Source organism: Zygosaccharomyces rouxii (genome assembly GCF_000026365.1).
Source record: "Zygosaccharomyces rouxii strain CBS732 chromosome B complete sequence".
NCBI classification, from domain to species: Eukaryota; Fungi; Ascomycota; class Saccharomycetes; order Saccharomycetales; family Saccharomycetaceae; genus Zygosaccharomyces; species Zygosaccharomyces rouxii.
In genome coordinates, this window is record NC_012991.1 from 499,448 (window position 1) to 517,606 (window position 18,159).

At 38.8% G+C, this 18,159-nt stretch overlaps 12 protein-coding genes and 1 non-coding gene across 13 annotated transcripts; 7 read left to right on the forward strand and 6 right to left on the reverse strand.

The window, feature by feature from the left end:
- Positions 1 to 82: 82 nt before the first annotated feature.
- YPQ1 (cationic amino acid transporter) lies at positions 83 to 985 on the reverse strand (the record flags this gene model as incomplete). Its single annotated transcript, XM_002495177.1, has 1 exon — positions 83 to 985. One exon carries the CDS (start codon positions 983 to 985, stop codon positions 83 to 85), a length of 903 nt encoding a protein of 300 aa, XP_002495222.1.
- Positions 986 to 1,213: 228 nt separating this feature from the next.
- TRM10 (tRNA (guanine(9)-N(1))-methyltransferase) lies at positions 1,214 to 2,104 on the reverse strand (the record flags this gene model as incomplete). The annotated part of the gene is made up of 1 exon (XM_002495178.1): positions 1,214 to 2,104. One exon carries the CDS (start codon positions 2,102 to 2,104, stop codon positions 1,214 to 1,216), a length of 891 nt encoding a protein of 296 aa, XP_002495223.1.
- A 703-nt stretch (positions 2,105 to 2,807) lies between these two features.
- RFC4 (replication factor C subunit 4) lies at positions 2,808 to 3,773 on the forward strand (the record flags this gene model as incomplete). Its single annotated transcript, XM_002495179.1, has 1 exon — positions 2,808 to 3,773. One exon carries the CDS (start codon positions 2,808 to 2,810, stop codon positions 3,771 to 3,773), a length of 966 nt encoding a protein of 321 aa, XP_002495224.1.
- Positions 3,774 to 3,900: 127 nt separating this feature from the next.
- VPS52 (Vps52p) lies at positions 3,901 to 5,718 on the forward strand (the record flags this gene model as incomplete). The annotated part of the gene is made up of 1 exon (XM_002495180.1): positions 3,901 to 5,718. One exon carries the CDS (start codon positions 3,901 to 3,903, stop codon positions 5,716 to 5,718), a length of 1,818 nt encoding a protein of 605 aa, XP_002495225.1.
- A 211-nt stretch (positions 5,719 to 5,929) lies between these two features.
- Positions 5,930 to 8,068, forward strand: HMI1 (ATP-dependent 3'-5' DNA helicase; the record flags this gene model as incomplete). The annotated part of the gene is made up of 1 exon (XM_002495181.1): positions 5,930 to 8,068. The coding sequence occupies one exon, from the start codon at positions 5,930 to 5,932 to the stop codon at positions 8,066 to 8,068; it is 2,139 nt and encodes a 712-aa protein (XP_002495226.1).
- Positions 8,069 to 8,075: 7 nt separating this feature from the next.
- VPS72 (Vps72p) lies at positions 8,076 to 10,280 on the reverse strand (the record flags this gene model as incomplete). Its single annotated transcript, XM_002495182.1, has 1 exon — positions 8,076 to 10,280. The coding sequence occupies one exon, from the start codon at positions 10,278 to 10,280 to the stop codon at positions 8,076 to 8,078; it is 2,205 nt and encodes a 734-aa protein (XP_002495227.1).
- Positions 10,281 to 10,458: 178 nt separating this feature from the next.
- COQ3 (hexaprenyldihydroxybenzoate methyltransferase) lies at positions 10,459 to 11,367 on the forward strand (the record flags this gene model as incomplete). The annotated part of the gene is made up of 1 exon (XM_002495183.1): positions 10,459 to 11,367. One exon carries the CDS (start codon positions 10,459 to 10,461, stop codon positions 11,365 to 11,367), a length of 909 nt encoding a protein of 302 aa, XP_002495228.1.
- A 51-nt stretch (positions 11,368 to 11,418) lies between these two features.
- On the reverse strand, positions 11,419 to 12,093 carry VPS60 (Vps60p; the record flags this gene model as incomplete). The annotated part of the gene is made up of 1 exon (XM_002495184.1): positions 11,419 to 12,093. One exon carries the CDS (start codon positions 12,091 to 12,093, stop codon positions 11,419 to 11,421), a length of 675 nt encoding a protein of 224 aa, XP_002495229.1.
- A 219-nt stretch (positions 12,094 to 12,312) lies between these two features.
- On the forward strand, positions 12,313 to 13,605 carry WRS1 (tryptophan--tRNA ligase WRS1; the record flags this gene model as incomplete). Its single annotated transcript, XM_002495185.1, has 1 exon — positions 12,313 to 13,605. The coding sequence occupies one exon, from the start codon at positions 12,313 to 12,315 to the stop codon at positions 13,603 to 13,605; it is 1,293 nt and encodes a 430-aa protein (XP_002495230.1).
- A 92-nt stretch (positions 13,606 to 13,697) lies between these two features.
- Positions 13,698 to 14,366, reverse strand: RIB3 (3,4-dihydroxy-2-butanone-4-phosphate synthase RIB3; the record flags this gene model as incomplete). Its single annotated transcript, XM_002495186.1, has 1 exon — positions 13,698 to 14,366. One exon carries the CDS (start codon positions 14,364 to 14,366, stop codon positions 13,698 to 13,700), a length of 669 nt encoding a protein of 222 aa, XP_002495231.1.
- Positions 14,367 to 14,724: 358 nt separating this feature from the next.
- Positions 14,725 to 16,497, reverse strand: PAC11 (dynein intermediate chain; the record flags this gene model as incomplete). Its single annotated transcript, XM_002495187.1, has 1 exon — positions 14,725 to 16,497. One exon carries the CDS (start codon positions 16,495 to 16,497, stop codon positions 14,725 to 14,727), a length of 1,773 nt encoding a protein of 590 aa, XP_002495232.1.
- Positions 16,498 to 16,632: 135 nt separating this feature from the next.
- Positions 16,633 to 17,499, forward strand: SLD5 (DNA replication protein SLD5; the record flags this gene model as incomplete). Its single annotated transcript, XM_002495188.1, has 1 exon — positions 16,633 to 17,499. One exon carries the CDS (start codon positions 16,633 to 16,635, stop codon positions 17,497 to 17,499), a length of 867 nt encoding a protein of 288 aa, XP_002495233.1.
- A 412-nt stretch (positions 17,500 to 17,911) lies between these two features.
- Positions 17,912 to 18,021, forward strand: SNR58. Its single transcript, XR_002648385.1, has one exon. It is a non-coding gene; the product is annotated as a snR58 (small nucleolar RNA).
- The last annotated feature ends 138 nt before the right edge of the window (positions 18,022 to 18,159 follow it).

Consider the following 18,159-nt stretch of genomic DNA (forward strand, 5'->3'; position numbering starts at 1 on the left):
CATACAGTAAAAAAAAAAGCTATTATGAATTTTAAAAATTAATCCCATCAATTGTATTATTTTCTGTTCTAAAGCTTTTAATTCATGCAAAATCACCCACAGATGCTGAAGGTCCCTTACCATAGGCGAAAAATTGAATAAATATAACAAAATCCATGAATAAAGTTCCTAAACTCCCAATTAACCACGAAGCGTTAACCAATAAATATTTTGGATCTAAGGAAATGATAATCACTGATAAGATAAATGCACTATTACCGAGGCATGCAAATAGGAAAAACAGGAAAGAAATACCTTCGCAGGATTTTCTTTGGAAATTCAACAGAATTTGAGGGATACGAGATCCCAAATAAAGAACAGCACTTAGATAGCCAAATAGCTGTGCTAACCAATTCATATCTAAGTCAGGACTAGAGGGTTTTGATTTGTGAGGATTGTTGCAATAAGAGATATACCATGACAAAAAGCCACCAATAACCACTGCAAAAACGATGAATAGATCGTTGAAATATCTTTTTGCCCCATTTTCAGAAATCAATTCTGCACTGTTTAGAGTTTGATACTCTTGGTTTGGTTCGTTACTACGATTTCTAATCTCCGCATGTAGAAGAGGCTCACTCTCATGGAAAACGTCTTGTAAGACGCTTTCGTTTATAGGATTAGCTGGCGATAGATGAACAGGATCAACTTTTTCCTCAGTACCGTACCAGAAACATTGAACTAGTAGAATGATATCAGCTAGAGTATAATAAGCGGCCAAAATGATCATAGTTGATAATAAATGCTGTAACATGGCACCTACCAGGTTAAAAACATCACCAGCTAACCAAAGAATCACAAACATCAAAGATAGACCGTCAGCAGATTTTCTATGAAAGTTTTCATAGATCTGCGGTACGAAGACTATTACCCAACATGCGATGGAGATGGATCCCGCTATACCACTGATATTCTCAGAATTCCACTCTATAGGCACTAGTTGCATTTTGTAAATTATTTTCAAAGAGTTCAGAACGTTTGCAAACCTTCCACGATTGATTCAATGCTTTATTAGTTGCCTGAGTCACTCATATTTCATATTTCATGGTGAAATACTGAAATTTTCTCTTTTTTTCACTCTTCCCGCATAAGGCTTCCGAGTCGCGCATACTTTTTACCCGACTTTAAAAGATACATATACTTAACTTAGACTATGATACAAGAATCTACGATTTTATTCGCCACCTTCTTCGCTCTCACCATCTTCACTTTCTTCATCTTCATCATCCTCATCGTCCTGTGAATTTTCTTGATCCAATTTCCTTGGCGGTAACACGTATTCAAATGCCTCTTTCCAATCGTGATTGTCAAAATATTTAAGCATCAGTTGAACCACATGAGTAGTTGTTAGCACTTTACGCCCGGAAATATTGATAAATTCGTCAATGGGTAGCCTTTTAGCAGGAACGCCCATTTCCTTAGCCTTATTATAACATAATGCTTTGTGTCTGTTCTTGTCTACAATCCCACCAACGATGTAAGTCATTCCTGGCTCTAAAGTTTCTAATTTATCATCTGTATCCGCGGTAAGATATACCAGTTTAGTTTTATCAACATCCGGCCCCATAATCAATTGATCATCTTCATGGAATTCGAAATTTTTCCACTGCTCATAGTGGCATCCTTTCATTTCTTCATCAAATCTATTCTTCAACCTTTTACCAAAGGAAGTTACTTTCATATGAGTAAAATGATTTTCACGTCTATTACTGGAGTAAGCTCTGGTAATTTGATTGGACATACTCACAATTTCCCTATCATTCATGAGATCGTCAAATCCACAATCTAAAACAATATTGACTCCAGAATCCTTTTGATTTGGATTCTCTCGAGGTTGACGTTTGAGTTCTTTTGGAATTTCTTCACCCCTATCGATATACTCTTGAATTCTTGCACGTCTATTTTCCCTTGCCCTCTTACGCTTTTCCTTACGAATCTGGGCATATTCTTCTTTCATAATATTATATCTCTGCTTCTTCCACACCTTTTTCCATTTGCTCTTGGACATACCCTCGGGGGTGGGAGGTAAAGTGGTCATCTTCCTTTTGTAATCTTCTGAGGACATATTGAATGCGTCTTGGTGGCCCACAATGGGTGGTGAATGCTGCCTAATACCGTCTTAAATCGATCTTCTTAGATATTCAGGACGTGATGAGCTTAAGCTTCTTCCGATGAGCTATGAGCTGAAATTTTCAAAACACCCATACATGTTTGATAGACTAGTAGTGATACGAGGACTATTATATTGAATTATTGGAAAAGAAGTAGTACTTCAAGACATCATATACCATCATATTGGAATTGATTCGAATTTTTGGGTATTTCTAGGCATTTTTTCCTTTTTTTTCCAATTTTTTGGAGTTTTTTAAAAATATTGGTACTAATATCAACCTAATGTTATTCATCTTGTTATGAAGAGATCCAACAAACTCCAAAAGCCTTCCCAAGCTTAATTTCTGACCAGAAGACTTGAATTGATCCCTCCTTTAATCTTACTTTTCAACATTTTGTCGAGACTTCGTCCCAAACACAATAACTTCTGGGGAAAATTCCAGGAAAATGAATGAAAACATCTAAAATAAAGCTTATGGCTTCAAACGTAATGTTAAATACTCTCCATACGTCCTTAACCGCTTCCTTATCAGTATCACTCATATCACGTGACTATATCTTCACGCTAGTGGGTAAGTTTTCAATTGAATAATACCAACATTAGAGAATCACTCATTACAAAGTGGGAGATCATTACAGAAAGTGCCCAATTCATCATGTCCAAACCTCCACTTACATTAGAACTACCCTGGGTGGAAAAATATCGTCCCAAGCAGCTGAGCGATACCGTTGGTAATGAAGAGACTATCCACAGATTACAACAAATCGCTAAGGATGGTAATATGCCACATCTGATCATATCAGGATTACCGGGTATTGGTAAAACAACATCTATCCATTGTTTAGCACATGAACTATTAGGCGATTCATATTCTCAGGGAGTGCTAGAGTTAAATGCATCCGACGATAGAGGTATCGATGTCGTGAGAAACCAAATCAAGCAATTCGCCCAAAAGAAATGCCATTTGGAACCTGGCAAGCATAAAATTATCATATTGGATGAAGCAGATTCTATGACGGCAGGTGCTCAACAGGCACTTAGAAGAACAATGGAATTGTATTCCAATACTACGAGGTTTGCATTCGCATGTAATCAATCCAATAAAATTATCGAACCATTACAGAGTAGATGCGCTATTTTACGTTATTCCAAATTATCTGATGAACAAGTTTTAAAGAGGTTGCTAGAGATTATCAAGGCCGAAAATGTTCAATATACAAATGATGGATTAGAAGCTCTTATTTTTACAGCAGAGGGTGATATGAGACAAGCAGTTAACAATTTACAAAGTACCGTGGCAGGTCATAGTCTAGTAAGTGGTGAGAATGTGTTTAAAATTGTCGATTCGCCTCACCCGTTAGTGGTAAAGAAAATGCTACTGGCACCTACACTTGACGAATCCATCGCTCTATTCAAGAATGAACTTTGGGACAAGGGTTATTCTTCTGTGGATATCGTTACCACTTGTTTCCGTGTTACGAAGACTTTATACCAATTGAAAGAGGCTAAAAGATTAGAAATGATCAAAGAAATCGGTATAGCTCACATGAGAATTCTTGAAGGTGTAGGCACTTATTTACAACTTGCATGCCTACTGGCCAAAATCCATCAACTAAAATAGAGTATACTGTACAATACACGCAAATGTCTATATATAATATAATGCTATTTTCACTTCATGTTCCTTGTAAGCACTAGAAATGATCTGGCTTCGCACAGCTCAAAATGAAAGTGGCCATTTTGACTAAATGTTGAACAATCCTGAAGGGAGAGAAAATTCACTTGAATGCACGGCTATGGACGTGCTGAGTAGTGTTCTAGGTGTCAATGAGAACGTATTGGATCCAGGTGAAAACCCTGGCGAGGTTGACCACTTGCAAGTTTATCTAGAGGATAGCAGGGATCCAAAGCTACAGATCAACAATAATCTTTGGCATGAGTTGGAAAAGTTACAGGAGAAGCAGAAACACATCCAATTGACAATAAAGACTACTGTACCACCTTTGCGTGAATATATGGAACGCTTCAATTCACAATTGTCAGAATTCACCAGTGATTTAGGATACATAAGAAATAAGTCTACTGAATTGAAAAACATGTTAGAGTATAATTCCACTAGATTGGCTAAAGTCAGTCCGTTGGTAAACGATTTAATGATACCGCCAAGTGTAATCCATAGTATTTTACGTGACAAGATTAATGCAGCCTGGCAAGAGAATATCGCCTTCATGAGGGATAAACAGGAAATATACGACAAGTACAAAAACTCAGATGCTACTAAACCTAAGGATTTCGAACTATTGTATGAAGTGCTGTCCTACCTCAAGACCGTAATCTTGGACAGATCGAGGAAATTTATCACACGTTGTATTAAGAAATTGAGAAGTCATCAACCAACAGCTTCGCAACGCATTCAAGATACGCTTTTACAAGTAAGAGACATCTTTCAATATATTGTGGAGAATAATTATTCGCTAGCATTAGAATTGAGACAAGCTTATGCATATACCCTGAGGTGGTACTACAAAGAGTATTTTGGTCGTTACGTGAGATCCCTTACGATTTTACCACTTAAAAATATTGATTCACAGTATTCATTGAGCAATAGCATTTCCAATGTACATGCAAGCAAATCTGGAACCTCTATGTTCTCCAACTATCTGTCGTATGGTTATGGTAAGAATGCTGGTCCCGTTACAGCAGAATCTATTCAGGATTACTTCCAAATCTCTAAGCGGTTGTCAATTTTAACGCAAGAAGACAACACCGTAATGGTTTCTCAAATTGCAGAAAATAATACCATGTCGCACTACATTGAAATAGGATTTAAAAATTTGAATCTGGCAGTGTTGGATAACTGTAGTGTGGAATTAGAGTTTTTAAGGAATTTCTTCAGAATCAACAATGATGAAGACGAATTTAGAGGTATGTTGGAGCAAATCTTTCAGCCAACGTTTGCCAAAACTGTTGAGTATACCAAGCAACTAATTCAGTACACTTTTGACATTTTTGGTGTTCTCATGTGCATCCGTATAGCTCAACAGTTACAATTCGAGTCTAAGAAACGCCAGCTTGTTGTCATGGAGGAAAATTTGAACAACCATTTGATGTTACTATGGCCCAAATTCCAACAATTGGTAGATTTCCAATGCGATAGTCTTCATAAAGTACCCATTACAGCCGCTGTCGCCCGACCACTGAACAACTCTTCCCATCGTAATCCATTGACGACACCCTTAGAGTTGACCATTCAATTCTCCAAATTTCTAACAAGTCTCTTGACTCTGGCATGTACTCATAGGGCCCCCATAGATGAAAGATCAGAACCTCTTTACAACTCTATATTCAGGATCAGGAACGATTTCGAAACTGTCATGACTAAATGTAGCAAAAAGACCAGTTCACCGGAGCGAATGCTGGCTATAAATTATATGTTCCTGTACAATACTCTGGAGCATCAAAACCTGAATTTACAAGGCCAAGCAGACCAGGAGTTGCCAGCAGTGGTCAAAGAGACCGAGGATCACTTCAAGGCATTGGTAGAAGCATTAAGCAAAGTCACATGATATATTGATCTTGTTGGAGGGCACCGGATCAAACATCTCATCTCTTCTTGAAAGGAGACCTTAATCGTAGAAACTATAGATTAGTTATAATATACTAAAATACCAAGAAATTTCTTCTTAAGTTTCTTTATAGAATTAGGATTCTGCCCCTAGGACTAGCCAGGAGATGCTACATTGAATTTGCGTTCAATTGACTTCAATAAAGGACCCTATGGAGTTGACAACTTCTCAGCGGAAAGTAATTGAGTTCCCTTACAAGCCTGCAAGCACCTTGAAGGTAGTAGCAGGTCCTGGCTCTGGTAAGACGGTTACGCTATTGTATAAAGTTCGTCATCTAGTGGAAACAGAACAAGTGAGGCCGGATGAAATACTCATACTATCTTTGACGAACAAGGCAGTGGATAACGTTATTGACAAGCTTTTAGGTGTATTTGAAGAGTCTTATGGCGAAAATCAGCTTACTGATTATGAACTTCGAGAAATTGTAGGTCAAATTCATGTTAATACCATTCATGGGTTAGCAAATAGAATTATTATTGAGAATGAAGGTTTAGTTAGTATCATTGAAGAGAACGGTTGGAAAGGATTGATGAAGTTACTCTCCCAAGACCTTTGGAAAAACCAGCATTCCAGGTTGATGACTCCCAGAGGAGTTCAGAAGATGTTCAATGAGTATAAATTAGGAAATACTAAGAAGAATGAAGTTATGGAGAGGTTAATGAAAATCATGAAAGATTGTCAAGTTTTCACAAATGAAGATTTGATATCTAATGCACCTCATTATTTGGATCATCCTTCTGATCGTATTGATTCTTTAGAAGGCCAATGTTTCACTCGAGCTTTGGTAGATGGATTCAAAGTTGTACTGATAGATGAATTTCAAGACTTGTTTCCTTCAGTACTGCCAATGCTAGAAAAAATAGCGGCCAATAAGCAATTGATTCTGTTTGGGGATTCAAATCAAAGTATCTACAACTTTTTGGGAGATAATAAAACTGTCATTGATAGACTGGACAAACTACATACAGGTGACAATTTTACCGTCGTTCATCTGTACGATAATTTCAGGAGTACTCCAGAAATTATATCTGTTGCTTCCAAAGTAATGCGTCATAAAGTGGATCTTGACGAACTTGCAAAGAAAGACTTAGTTCTTAAGGATCCATCTGGTGTCTACCCTGAGTTCCAGGAAATTGGAGATCCTCTTGATGAGCTAGAGGCTCTTACTGAAAAAATATGCATGTTGGTTTGTTCCGGAGCTACTCTTTCAGATGTGGCAGTCTTAGCTAGAACTAATGCTCATGTGCAAATAATTGCTGATCATCTGCGTTTTTATGGTATCCCGTTTCGAAAGCTGACAGCACAACCGGATTGGATTTCAGATTCAAGAGTACAATTTTTAATAGGTCTTCTGAGGACAGTGGTATTGGTTAGAAGAGGTATATTTGAAGAATCAGATCCATTGGCGGCAAAAAGAAGTGATTTCAGCGTTATTGTCACTTTGAGTGCCATTAGAGGAGTTGGTAATCAAGCAATACAAAGTTTATTTAGAGTTTGCAATGAAAAGAAGGTATCTCTTTGGAACTATATTACGGAGGTCCCCAAAAATGAATGGCCACCCGCAGTAACTAATAGGAAGAAGATCGAAGGCTACATCACAATGATTTCGCATTTGATGGAAGAAGATCCTCTTGTGGAGATTGAGGATCCTTTACAATTACTTACGAGAATTAGTGAAGCCGCTTACTCTTTAGATTTTGCACCTATGGTAATAAAAAGTGAACGTGAAATACACGAATTTAAAGCAAATTTACAAGAGATGTTCAGAGTTATGAAAATTTGCTCTCTAAACAGATCACCGGAATCTTCACTTGCTGATTGGTTCTTAGAGAGCTATGTGGAACAAGGTGCTATTCAACATCATCAGGATGTAGAATTTCAATCAGAAGGGTTAGGAGCTGTTAATCTTTCAACCATTCACAGTTCAAAAGGGTTAGAATTTCCTGTAGTTTTTCTAATCGGTGGTTTAAATCATTTCCCCATGGAACAGAATTTGTTATACGTTGGGATGACTCGTGCAAGGAATCTACTCTATTTAAACAATATTAAGCATGCTAGTATCTCATCAAACGCAAACACCAGAGAAAGTGGTTCTGCATTACTGAATGATAAATTTTGGAATTATTACAGTCAAGATATGAAAAGGCCCACCTTGCATTCTGCCGCTGATAGCATTAAAAAATACGAAATGATACGAAAAAAATACGGGTTTAATTTTATCGGCAAAAGAACAATTACAACCTGGAATTACAAACATGCTATCTCATTATTTAAACGTCTAATACGATGAAACCCTTTTAAAATCCATCAGGTACACCTTTGGCTGGTTTTTGACCAACGTCTAGATATATACCACCATTACCGAATCCGAACCACCGGTAATGAGGTCCGGGCTCCTCTTCGGTTCCACTTCCGATAGGATCTTGTAAATCTTGAATTGTCTTATAGGTTTCCACATCTGAGTAAGGTACACCGTTCTTGGGGTCGAAATATTGGCATTCTTTGCTAGAAATTAAGCACTTTTTCCTGAACCCGTTTGGAAGGAAAACACCAGTAGGTGGAGCAGTTTTCACTTCAATTTCATGTTCTTTATTTGCTGTCGAATCAACATCATGAACCACCTTCTTATCATATTCACCAAAAGCCGGGAAATTGTTCAAGAACGAAAGATTAGGTGCTAATGAAGTGTCTTCTAAAACATCAATTTTCCCTTCAGGCATTGTCAATTTGCAGACTGTTTCCACATCAGAAGATCTATGACTTGAGCCATTTGCCCAATTTTCTCCGAATAGTTCTTTATTAATATCATTACGGTATGATTCAGTGGGGAATGAATACAAAGTGATGAAATTTTTACCTACTAATTGTTCTGGTCCCTCAAAAACTAACTCTTCTTCACTTCCAGCATCTTCGATCAAATCTGGCGTGGGTTTATCATGTGTGGTATCAGTTGGTGACGGCATGTTGGGAGAAGCACTAAGAGGTCTATCACTGGAATCAATTATGTTCACCTGTGGTTCATCTACAAATTGGACTTGTTTCGATATCGTAGCTGTACTCAACTTTTCTCTCTCAGATGGGGCCTCTACTTCATTCGCAGATTGTGGTGGAGTAGCTTCTTTGATTTCATCAGCAGTAAGTTCGGTCTTCTTTTCTTCCCTCATAGCTTGAATGTCCTCTTCTAGTTTAAGTGAAGAACCATCCTCTGGAGTAGATTGGGTATCAGATCCCCTCTGTTCACCGGAAGCATTTTCGGAGTTAGATTCGTTAAGAGGCGGTGACGGCTCCTTTGTGGATTTCTTTTCCATATTATCATCCTCAGTGTTTGTCGCTACAGATTTGTCCTTTTCGCCTTCTTCGGTAAGAGTCTCTGTGCCCTGCACAGGTTTAACAGACTCTTTCTCTTCCCTGGGTTGCATGGAAACCTTCTCATTAGGTTCAAGAGGCGTTGTAATGCTAGTAGCGACTTGAAGTTGGCTACCCGTATCATTTGTGTCTTTCAATGCACTTTCTTCGTGTACCTCTTCCTTCACTTTCACTCCATTTTCCTCCTCCTTAGGATCCAAGTTCTTCTTTTTATGAGGTCTCCTAGTATATCTCCTTGTTTTCTTTTCCCTCCTCTTCAACTGTTCCTCCCAATATTTGGCATCTTCTATTTCATTAGCTGGAGTTACCTGCCATGTGCAGCTCAGTTGTCTTAGAACAGTCTCTCCAGGTTTAAATTTCATCTTTTGGCGCTGTTGTAGTGCAATTCTCGATTGTTTCTTCGATATTTCCTGTTCCTTATATTTATCTAAACTCAAGATATTGAATTTTTCGGTTTCTAGAGCAATTCGTATACGATCCTCTTGTGTCAGTATTTCCTCCTTCTGGGATTCCTTATGCTTTTTAATTCTATCTTGGATTACTTTTCTCTTCTTTTCAGCTTTGGACAATTTCTCGTAAACTTTCAGCTTATTAGCCACTACGGAAGATCTTTGTGAGGTACGTCTATTGGTAATCAACAGAGTTTCCGCCTTTATCTGTTCATATTGGGCTTTCTTTTTTTCTTCTTGCTCTTGTTTAGCGGCTACATCCTCAGTGTCAGATTTGGGACGCTTCCTCTTGATGACAGCGGGAGTCCTCCTCTTGCGTTTTCGACTTTCCAATTTCTCCTGTCTTCGTAGATTCTTCTCACCTTCTTCGTTATCCTCTTCCTGGTCGCCAGGTTCTTCTTCTGATTCACTAAACATCTCATCGGCGTCACCACCGCCAGTTTCTTCCAAATTCTGTCCAAATTCATTCTCATTGTCACCGCTAGCCTCTGATTCAAAGTCTTCATCATCGCCTTCTTCCTTAAACAACAGATCTACCTCGTCCTCCTCTAATCGCTCAGTTCTAGATTGCATGTCTTCCAACTCTTGTTCCAAAAGCTTCTTCATCTTATTACCAGCATTAGAACGCCGCTGTCTCGTTGACATGAGGAATTCCTCCTCATTAAGGTCCAAATCATCGTCACTCATCTCGATACAAAGCTTCTTTTGGAGTCTTTCTCTCTATCATACTTTCAGTTGTTTAAAGTTAAGTAACTTTCCGACTTAATATTGAAGTTTATCTTAATACGAATGAAGAGACGACAGTTCACTGATATAAAAAAGAAGGGTCGTCCATCTTCAGAAGTTCACCAGTAATATATTATAGATGATTCCAAGAGTCACTGTTAGAAGACTGGTACCTCAATTGAGGCCTGGCGTTGCTAGTTTAAGGTTCAAGACAACTTCAGCATCAAAGGATGAAATCGGTCATTTCCAAGAATTGGCACCTACATGGTGGGACGTTAATGGTTCTCAAAGAATTCTGCATTTGATGAATAACAGTAGGCTGGATTTTATCCAGAGAATCATCAGACAGAGTGTTAAAGTGGAGGATCCAGATACTTATATACCGGGGTTCCAATACAAAGCCTTCTTCCCTCAACAAGTGTCACAAGGAATTGAGGATGACTTAGATTCAAAGATCAATGAAAAATTGAAAGATGCTCAATTCAATGTCCTTGATATTGGTTGTGGTGGTGGTATTCTAGCGGAATGCCTTGCGAGATTACCGATTACTAGACATGTTACTGGGGTAGATCTAACACCAGATGTAATTAAAGTGGCTCGTGAGCATTCTGCTAAGGATCCAGCATTAAGTGGGAAATTGGAATATAGGTTACAGGCATTAGAAGAAGTGGAAGGTACATACGATTTGGTTACTTGCTTCGAAATGTTAGAACATGTAGATGTTCCTGCAGAAATATTACGACATGCTTGGATGAGACTTAAACCGCAAGGTATTTTATTTTTGAGTACCATTAATAGAGACTTTATTTCATGGTTTACCACTATTTTCATGGGTGAATATGTGCTTAAAGTGGTCCCAAAGGGTACTCATCATTTGACGAAGTATATCAAATCCTCTGAGATTAAAGAATGGTTCCAAGAGAATGAACCTCACACACATAAGATTTTAGATACAAAAGGAGTCATGTACCGTCCATTTAATGGCTGGGCTGAGCATGACTGTCCAGATATTGGCAATTATTTCATGGCTATCAAGAAATTAAACTAAACCGATCTGAAATAAAGGGATTTTTGTACACATACATACGTACATATGTTATCATTGGGCACTTTCCAATGCTTTCGCAGGTTCTGAATCTGGCTCTTCATCCACAAATTGTGGTGCTGTTCCTGACAAGTACGAAGGAACTTCAAGACCTGAACCTTCTATGCCAGAGGTGAGATCTTCATCTGCTAGCGCGTCTAATTCTGCATCTAACTCATCTTCATCCACATCTTCGGCATCATAAGCTAAAGAATTGGATGCTAACACTTGCTGCAATTCATCACCCTGTTCAATTAGATCCGCCATTTCATCTTGCATATCTTGTAGTTTATCCACATTAATCTTACCGTACTGAGCCTTCAAGGCTTTATTCGTAGTCTTTAGAGCGTTAACGGTAACCATTGTATTTTTAAGATTGTCGCTAGTCATTTGTGCTTGAGACATTGACCATGATTGCGAATCCAATTGATCCCTCATCTGTTCTAATTGCTTCCTTTTGTTCAACAGCTTTAATGCTTGTTGTCTCAACGGTCTCTGGCCAGCAGCAGACCTTGATGTTGAAATCTTTCTTTGCAAAGTTTGCAATTGGAAACTTAGCTGGGATATCTGAGTGTCCAAATTGGAGACTCGTTGTTGTAAACCTTGTTGAGCTTGATCCATAGCCCTTCCGGACTCCTGTAACATTTGCTCATGGGATTTCTTGTTACCATAACCAAGGATTCTATTCATTATGAAAGGGAGAGGAAACTCACACCTCAGGAAAATAATATGAATGCTGTCAAAGGGTCAAAAACAGTACTTATAGCTCTAACTTCGAAGCTATTTCTGTTCCAACATGACTCACTATTTATCATTAAGAAGCGATGAGGTTGAAAAATTTCAGGTCTTTAGAATAATGAACTATACTGCTGCTCTAACGCACATAAGAGGTATTTATTCTGATTAAGGATGAACCAGGCGGATCAAGCTGTTGAGCAACTTGCTCAATTATCTACGAAAGAATCGAAGAAGGATCAAGTCATTACACCATGGGATGTCAATGGTGCTGTCGATGATAAAGGTGTTGCCCAGTCTATCGACTACGACAAATTAATAACACAATTTGGTACCAAGCGCATCTCAGATGAATTATTGCAAAGATTTGAAAGTGTTACAGGCCATAAACCTCACCATTATCTGCGTAAGGGACTCTTTTTTAGTGAACGTGATGTCTCGAAGATTTTAGATCTCTACGAGCAAGGGAAGCCTTTTTTCCTTTATACAGGTAGAGGACCTTCCAGTGACTCTGTGCATTTGGGACACATGATTCCATTTATTTTTACCAAATGGCTTCAGGATGTCTTTGATGTGCCATTAGTTATCGAACTGACTGATGATGAAAAGTTTCTGTTCAAGCAAAAATTGACTATTGAAGACGTCAAGGGATTCTCCAAGGAAAATTGTAAAGATATCATTGCCGTTGGTTTCAATCCTGAGAACACCTTTATCTTTTCCGATTTGGAGTACATGGGTAGTGGATTCTATGAAACCGTTGTTAGAGTTTCTAGACAAATTACAGGTTCAACTGCCAAGGCAGTATTTGGATTCAATGATTCTGATAATATTGGTAAATTCCATTTTGCTTCCATCCAAATTGCTTCATCATTCCCCAGCTCTTATCCAGATGTATTGGGATTGCCTCCAAAGACTCCATGTTTAATTCCTTGTGCCATTGATCAAGATCCATATTTCAGGGTTTGTAGAGATGTGGCAGAAAAATTGAAATTTAGTAAGCCTGCGTTAATGCATGCTAAGTTTTTCCCAGCTTTACAAGGCTCCACTACCAAGATGTCTGCTTCTGACGATACTAGTGCCATCTTTATGACTGATACGCCTAAACAAATCCAAAAGAAGATTAACAAGTATGCTTTCAGTGGTGGTCAAGTGAGTATGGAGCAGCACAGAGAATTAGGTGGTAATCCTGATATCGATGTTGCATACCAATATTTATCTTTCTTCAAAGATGATGATGAATTATTAGCTCGTTTGGCCAAAGATTACAAATCTGGTGACCTCTTGTCAGGTGAAATGAAGAAAGAGTGCATTGGTGTTTTACAAGAGTTCGTCAAAGGATTTCAAGAACGTAGAGCTAAAGTAGACGAATCTGTTTTGGAAAGTTTTATGAAACCACATAAGTTAGTTTGGGGTCAAAAAGAGCGTCTAGTCCCCGTCAAGGAAGCACCTCCTAAAGGTAAGAAATAAGTTCTCCTATAGATCATATAGATTTTTTTTTTTTATTATTATTATTTTTGCTCTTCATTCTCTGTCTTGTCTACTATTGTATCGTAACCTGTTTATTGTTGACCGTGGCGCTTGGCGTATTCGGCAAGTTGCTTAATGGTAATTAATGGAATTCCCCATTGTTTACCAAATTCTTTACAATCGTCTAATCTCATCATGGATCCATCATGGTCATTGACCAATTCACAAATGACACCAACAGGCGGTAATCCACAAAGTCTACTCAAATCCACTGCTGCTTCTGTATGGCCCGGTCTTTGAAGGACACCACCATCTGCTGCCCTTAGTGGACATATGTGACCTGGTTTCAAAAAATCTGTGGACTGCGAGTGGGCTGCGGCCAGCTGGGTACACGTTAAAGCCCTGTCATGAGCGGATATCCCAGTAGTTGTTCCTTCAGCTGCATCGACAGTAATAGTATAAGCGGTCCCGTGTCTGTCATCTGCATTGGAAGTGTATTTCATACCAGTTCTCAATAGTGGTAGATCTAACCTATCTGCCACTTCATTGCTCATAGGGGCACATACATACCCACTCGAGTGACGAACCAAGAATGCCATCTGTTCAGTGGTAATACCTGCAGCTGCACATATTAAGTCACCTTCATTTTCACGATCCTCATCGTCCATTACAATAACAAATTGATTCTTTTTGAAGTGCTCAAGCACTTGTTCAATGGGCATAAAAGTCTGATCACTAGTCATCGTTGTACTATTACTCATCTTTTCTCTTAATAACCAACTAACGGAGGAACAAAATGAAAAAAAAAATATAATTCACCAGCAATTTAAGTACTGATCTTGATTAATGCAATTCACCCGATTAGCTTCGTATAACACTGTTATTCCTTCTTAATAGCGTCAAAACTAGTGTGAATTTTCCATCTTATAATAGTAAAGGTGGCCGGACAATTTTTCACCGTAAATTCGCTTGATAATGCCAAGGCCATCACATAATAAAAGATCAGAAATTAGTAATTGCAGAAATCTGCATCATTGAATCCTAAAGCTCAATTCGAATTTCTTTGTGAGAAGCTCAGAATATTCCTGTAATATGGTACTTTTTACGTCCTGAGGATGTTTACTGTGTTTGAGGATTCTTCAAGCGGTAGAACTGCACTCTGGTATCGTCAGATGAACCTAATACCAAAAGGGTCGATGAACCTTTCGCGGGGAATGTCTTGAAGCAGGTAAAATTACCCTTGGGATTGTTAAACGTGTGTTCTAACTGCGGCGGAGAGGTGCATTTGTAAGTTTTAATTCTAGTACGATGGTCCAGTGAGATCGTAATATGCCAGCTAACTATGAGAAGAGCCTGGCTGGTGAGAATAGCGCATTTATTACCATCTAGCCATTCGGTCGAAATTATTGGGGTTCCGACATCGAATTGTCCCAATTTACAGTTGTTCTTGGGGTCCCAAAGACAACAGGTCCAATCCAATGATGCTGATAGTAGTAATTCATTTTGGTCAAAATGTAACGATACGACATGGCTGGAATGGAAAGCTGGTGCCATTGTATTGGGTATAAATCCATGATTTGATTGGTGAATGACTAAGGAGTTTTTAGTCGTTAGATTCGAGAGTTCTAGTTTGTAGATACCGCCATCTTCAGTACCCACATATATCTGTTCTTGGTTTGAGGGGCAAATTGCTAGTGAGGTTATGGCCAATTCATCGTACAGGGAAACTCTCAATAAATGATCAGTGAAGCATTGCTGGTGTAAATCCTCTTTGACCATATCCTCGATACTATCGTCGTCGTCGTCGTCATGGTTCAGGTTGTAAATCTCTGATGCTTTAGGTGGTTCTACTACAGTTTCCCATAGTTGTTGGGTATTAGATGTAGCGTCTTTGTATGGTGAAAGATTCCAAGGACTCAATTCGTTGATAATACCGTTACTGCTTGCCACCAGAAATCTTTCTTTTCCTTGAGCCACATTTTTGTACTCATCAAATGCATAAATAGGATGAGCATGATAATTCTTGATTATTAAATTGCGTTCCATTCGCTTATTCTGTGTATTACCCACGCATCTTAGTTCACACAGTATGGTCTTGCCCGTGTACGTTGTAATGAGAATAGGAACCACGTTTGAAGATGTATTCCGTCTTAGAAACTTAGCCCAGAGCAATGTTTGCCCTCTAAAATCTATACTGTCGACCATTTGGCCGGTGTCCCATTTGAAAACACGTACATGAGACCAAGTTGCCGCCATTTTGTTGAATTTGGCTACTGGTTCTGATCTGAATAGGGCCACGATTAGATCTTTGTAGTGATCTAAGGATACACATATCAGCCTTCCTCCTTCAGGGCAAGTCAACGTAGAATCCCACTCAACTACATGTTCAAATGGATCTCCAGTGTTAGGTTGGGCACTGCCGCCGTCAAAGGTGTGCGATCCGTGCGACTCCTGTAATATTTCGAAGATGGAAAAACTCTTATCATGAACGGTATTGCTCTGATCTTCCACCACCAGTGGCTCTAGATATTTCAATTGAGGTTGTAAAACCGATTCGTTCTTGGGTTGGTCATCAGCTTCCTTATCATCCTCCTGTGTCGATTCATCAATGGTTTCAGGGACATTTATTGCAATTGAATCCTGTTCAGCCGCTGATTCTTGAGGCAAATCGACTTGAATCGACTTGTCATAAGTAATCACTTCTCTATGAACTGTCTGAGGCTCACTTTTAATAGTTCCCACTTCGTCAGTCTGTACAGACGCTGAAACCATTACGGGACTCTGGACGCTCTGTTGTAAAAGATTGGAAATAATACCACCATGGTTCTGTCGACGTTCTCTCAATTCTCTCAATTGCCTTTTCTTCTCCTCGAGCTCTTGAAGTTTATCCATGTCTACCTTGTTGCCGTTAACCCAGTGGCAGTTGTATATTTACGGTTGATGTTTAAACCTCATCTCATCTCAACCTATACAACAACACTTCACATAACCGTAAGATAAAAGTGCAAGTTTCGAGTGAGAAGCGCCATGGACATCAATATCGATGATATCTTAGCAGATCTCGATAGAGATACTACTGCAGTTGAGTATTCAGATCCATCTCAACAGTTACCCAGTGATGGCACAACTGTAATGATGAATTCATCGATAGATCCTAATAGATACAAACATACACAGATAGAGATCTCACCGGAGAAGGATTTCAAACAGTTAATGAGATTGTGGAGAAATGAGAGATGCTCACCAGAACTTCTGCCGTATCCATCCTTACTGATGAGTCGAATGTTAAGACGTGTACAAGAACAGATGGATCACATCGAGAACGTATCCATGGGGTTTTTAGAAGAATATGAAAGTTTAGAACCAGCACCAACACCTAATAACAAGTTACAACTTCTGTGCATGGAAGCTGAATTGGAAAGAGTTAAATTCGTGATTCGAAGCTATTTGAGATGTCGCCTCAATAAAGTGGATAAATACATGTTGTACTTGAGACAATTGAACGATAATGAAGATGATCCCGGTATTACACCATTGAATGAGCTGCTCTCTAGCCATGAGTTACACTACCATGAGAAACATTCGGCTATTTTGTTAAAATTGTTGAACAATTCCATCGTGAAGCATATGCCACCTGAATTGCAAGCAATTAATGACACTGAAGGTAGTGTGTCCATGGTAGATGAACCGAACTGGAATAAATTTGTATTCATCTATGTTAAAGGAATTCCCAATGACCCGCTTTTGGAAGAAGGCGAATCAGGTAAACCGTGCTATACTGTGTCGATTTCAGATTTAAATGAAGACGTTGAATTGAGCATCGGTGGTATCTACGTTATGCCATACTCCGTGATCAGAGACCTACTCATGCAAGAAAAGATTGAACTGATATGAAGATTTTTGTAAGAATTATAAGCGAGCCGCCATATTTCACTACTAGTATTCAATGAGTTCGAAACCGAGCAAATTCAGTGATATAGGCCCGAACGTCCCTGATGATTTTCTTTTTTTTTTTTTTTTTTTTTTTGTTGTTGGCAACGATGAGGTTTAAAAATGGTCAAAGTTCCGCTTGCTGGACTTAAACTCTTTTCTTCACAACTTTTTCACTTTTAATGGCTACAGTGAAGTCAAGAATGAAGCCAATAGAAGGGTTCGTTCGTAGCTTTGAAGGCTTCAGAGTCCTTCCATGACCTCTTTGTAGTATATTCATGTTGCATTCAGTAGAATGCTGACGAATAGTCTTTGTTTTCCAACAATAGACTTGGCTAGACGTATTAGAATCGCAGTAATATACTACTGTTTTTCTACTCTTTATGAATGATGATTCAAAAGAAATTTTAATTTAGACGTTAGACTTCTGATGCTGGTTTTCGCCAGTCAGGAAGAAAGAATTTCATATGTATCTGACTCAAGAGTTCTTGTTTGTCTTGTAATTCATCCATCTCTCCTGCGCTCAAGGGAACCGGGAGACGTTGAATGGGCAATTGTTGATCTAGCTATCATCTTACACTTACGTAGATCTTGATTATTACATCCCTGCTTTGTCGTGTTTTC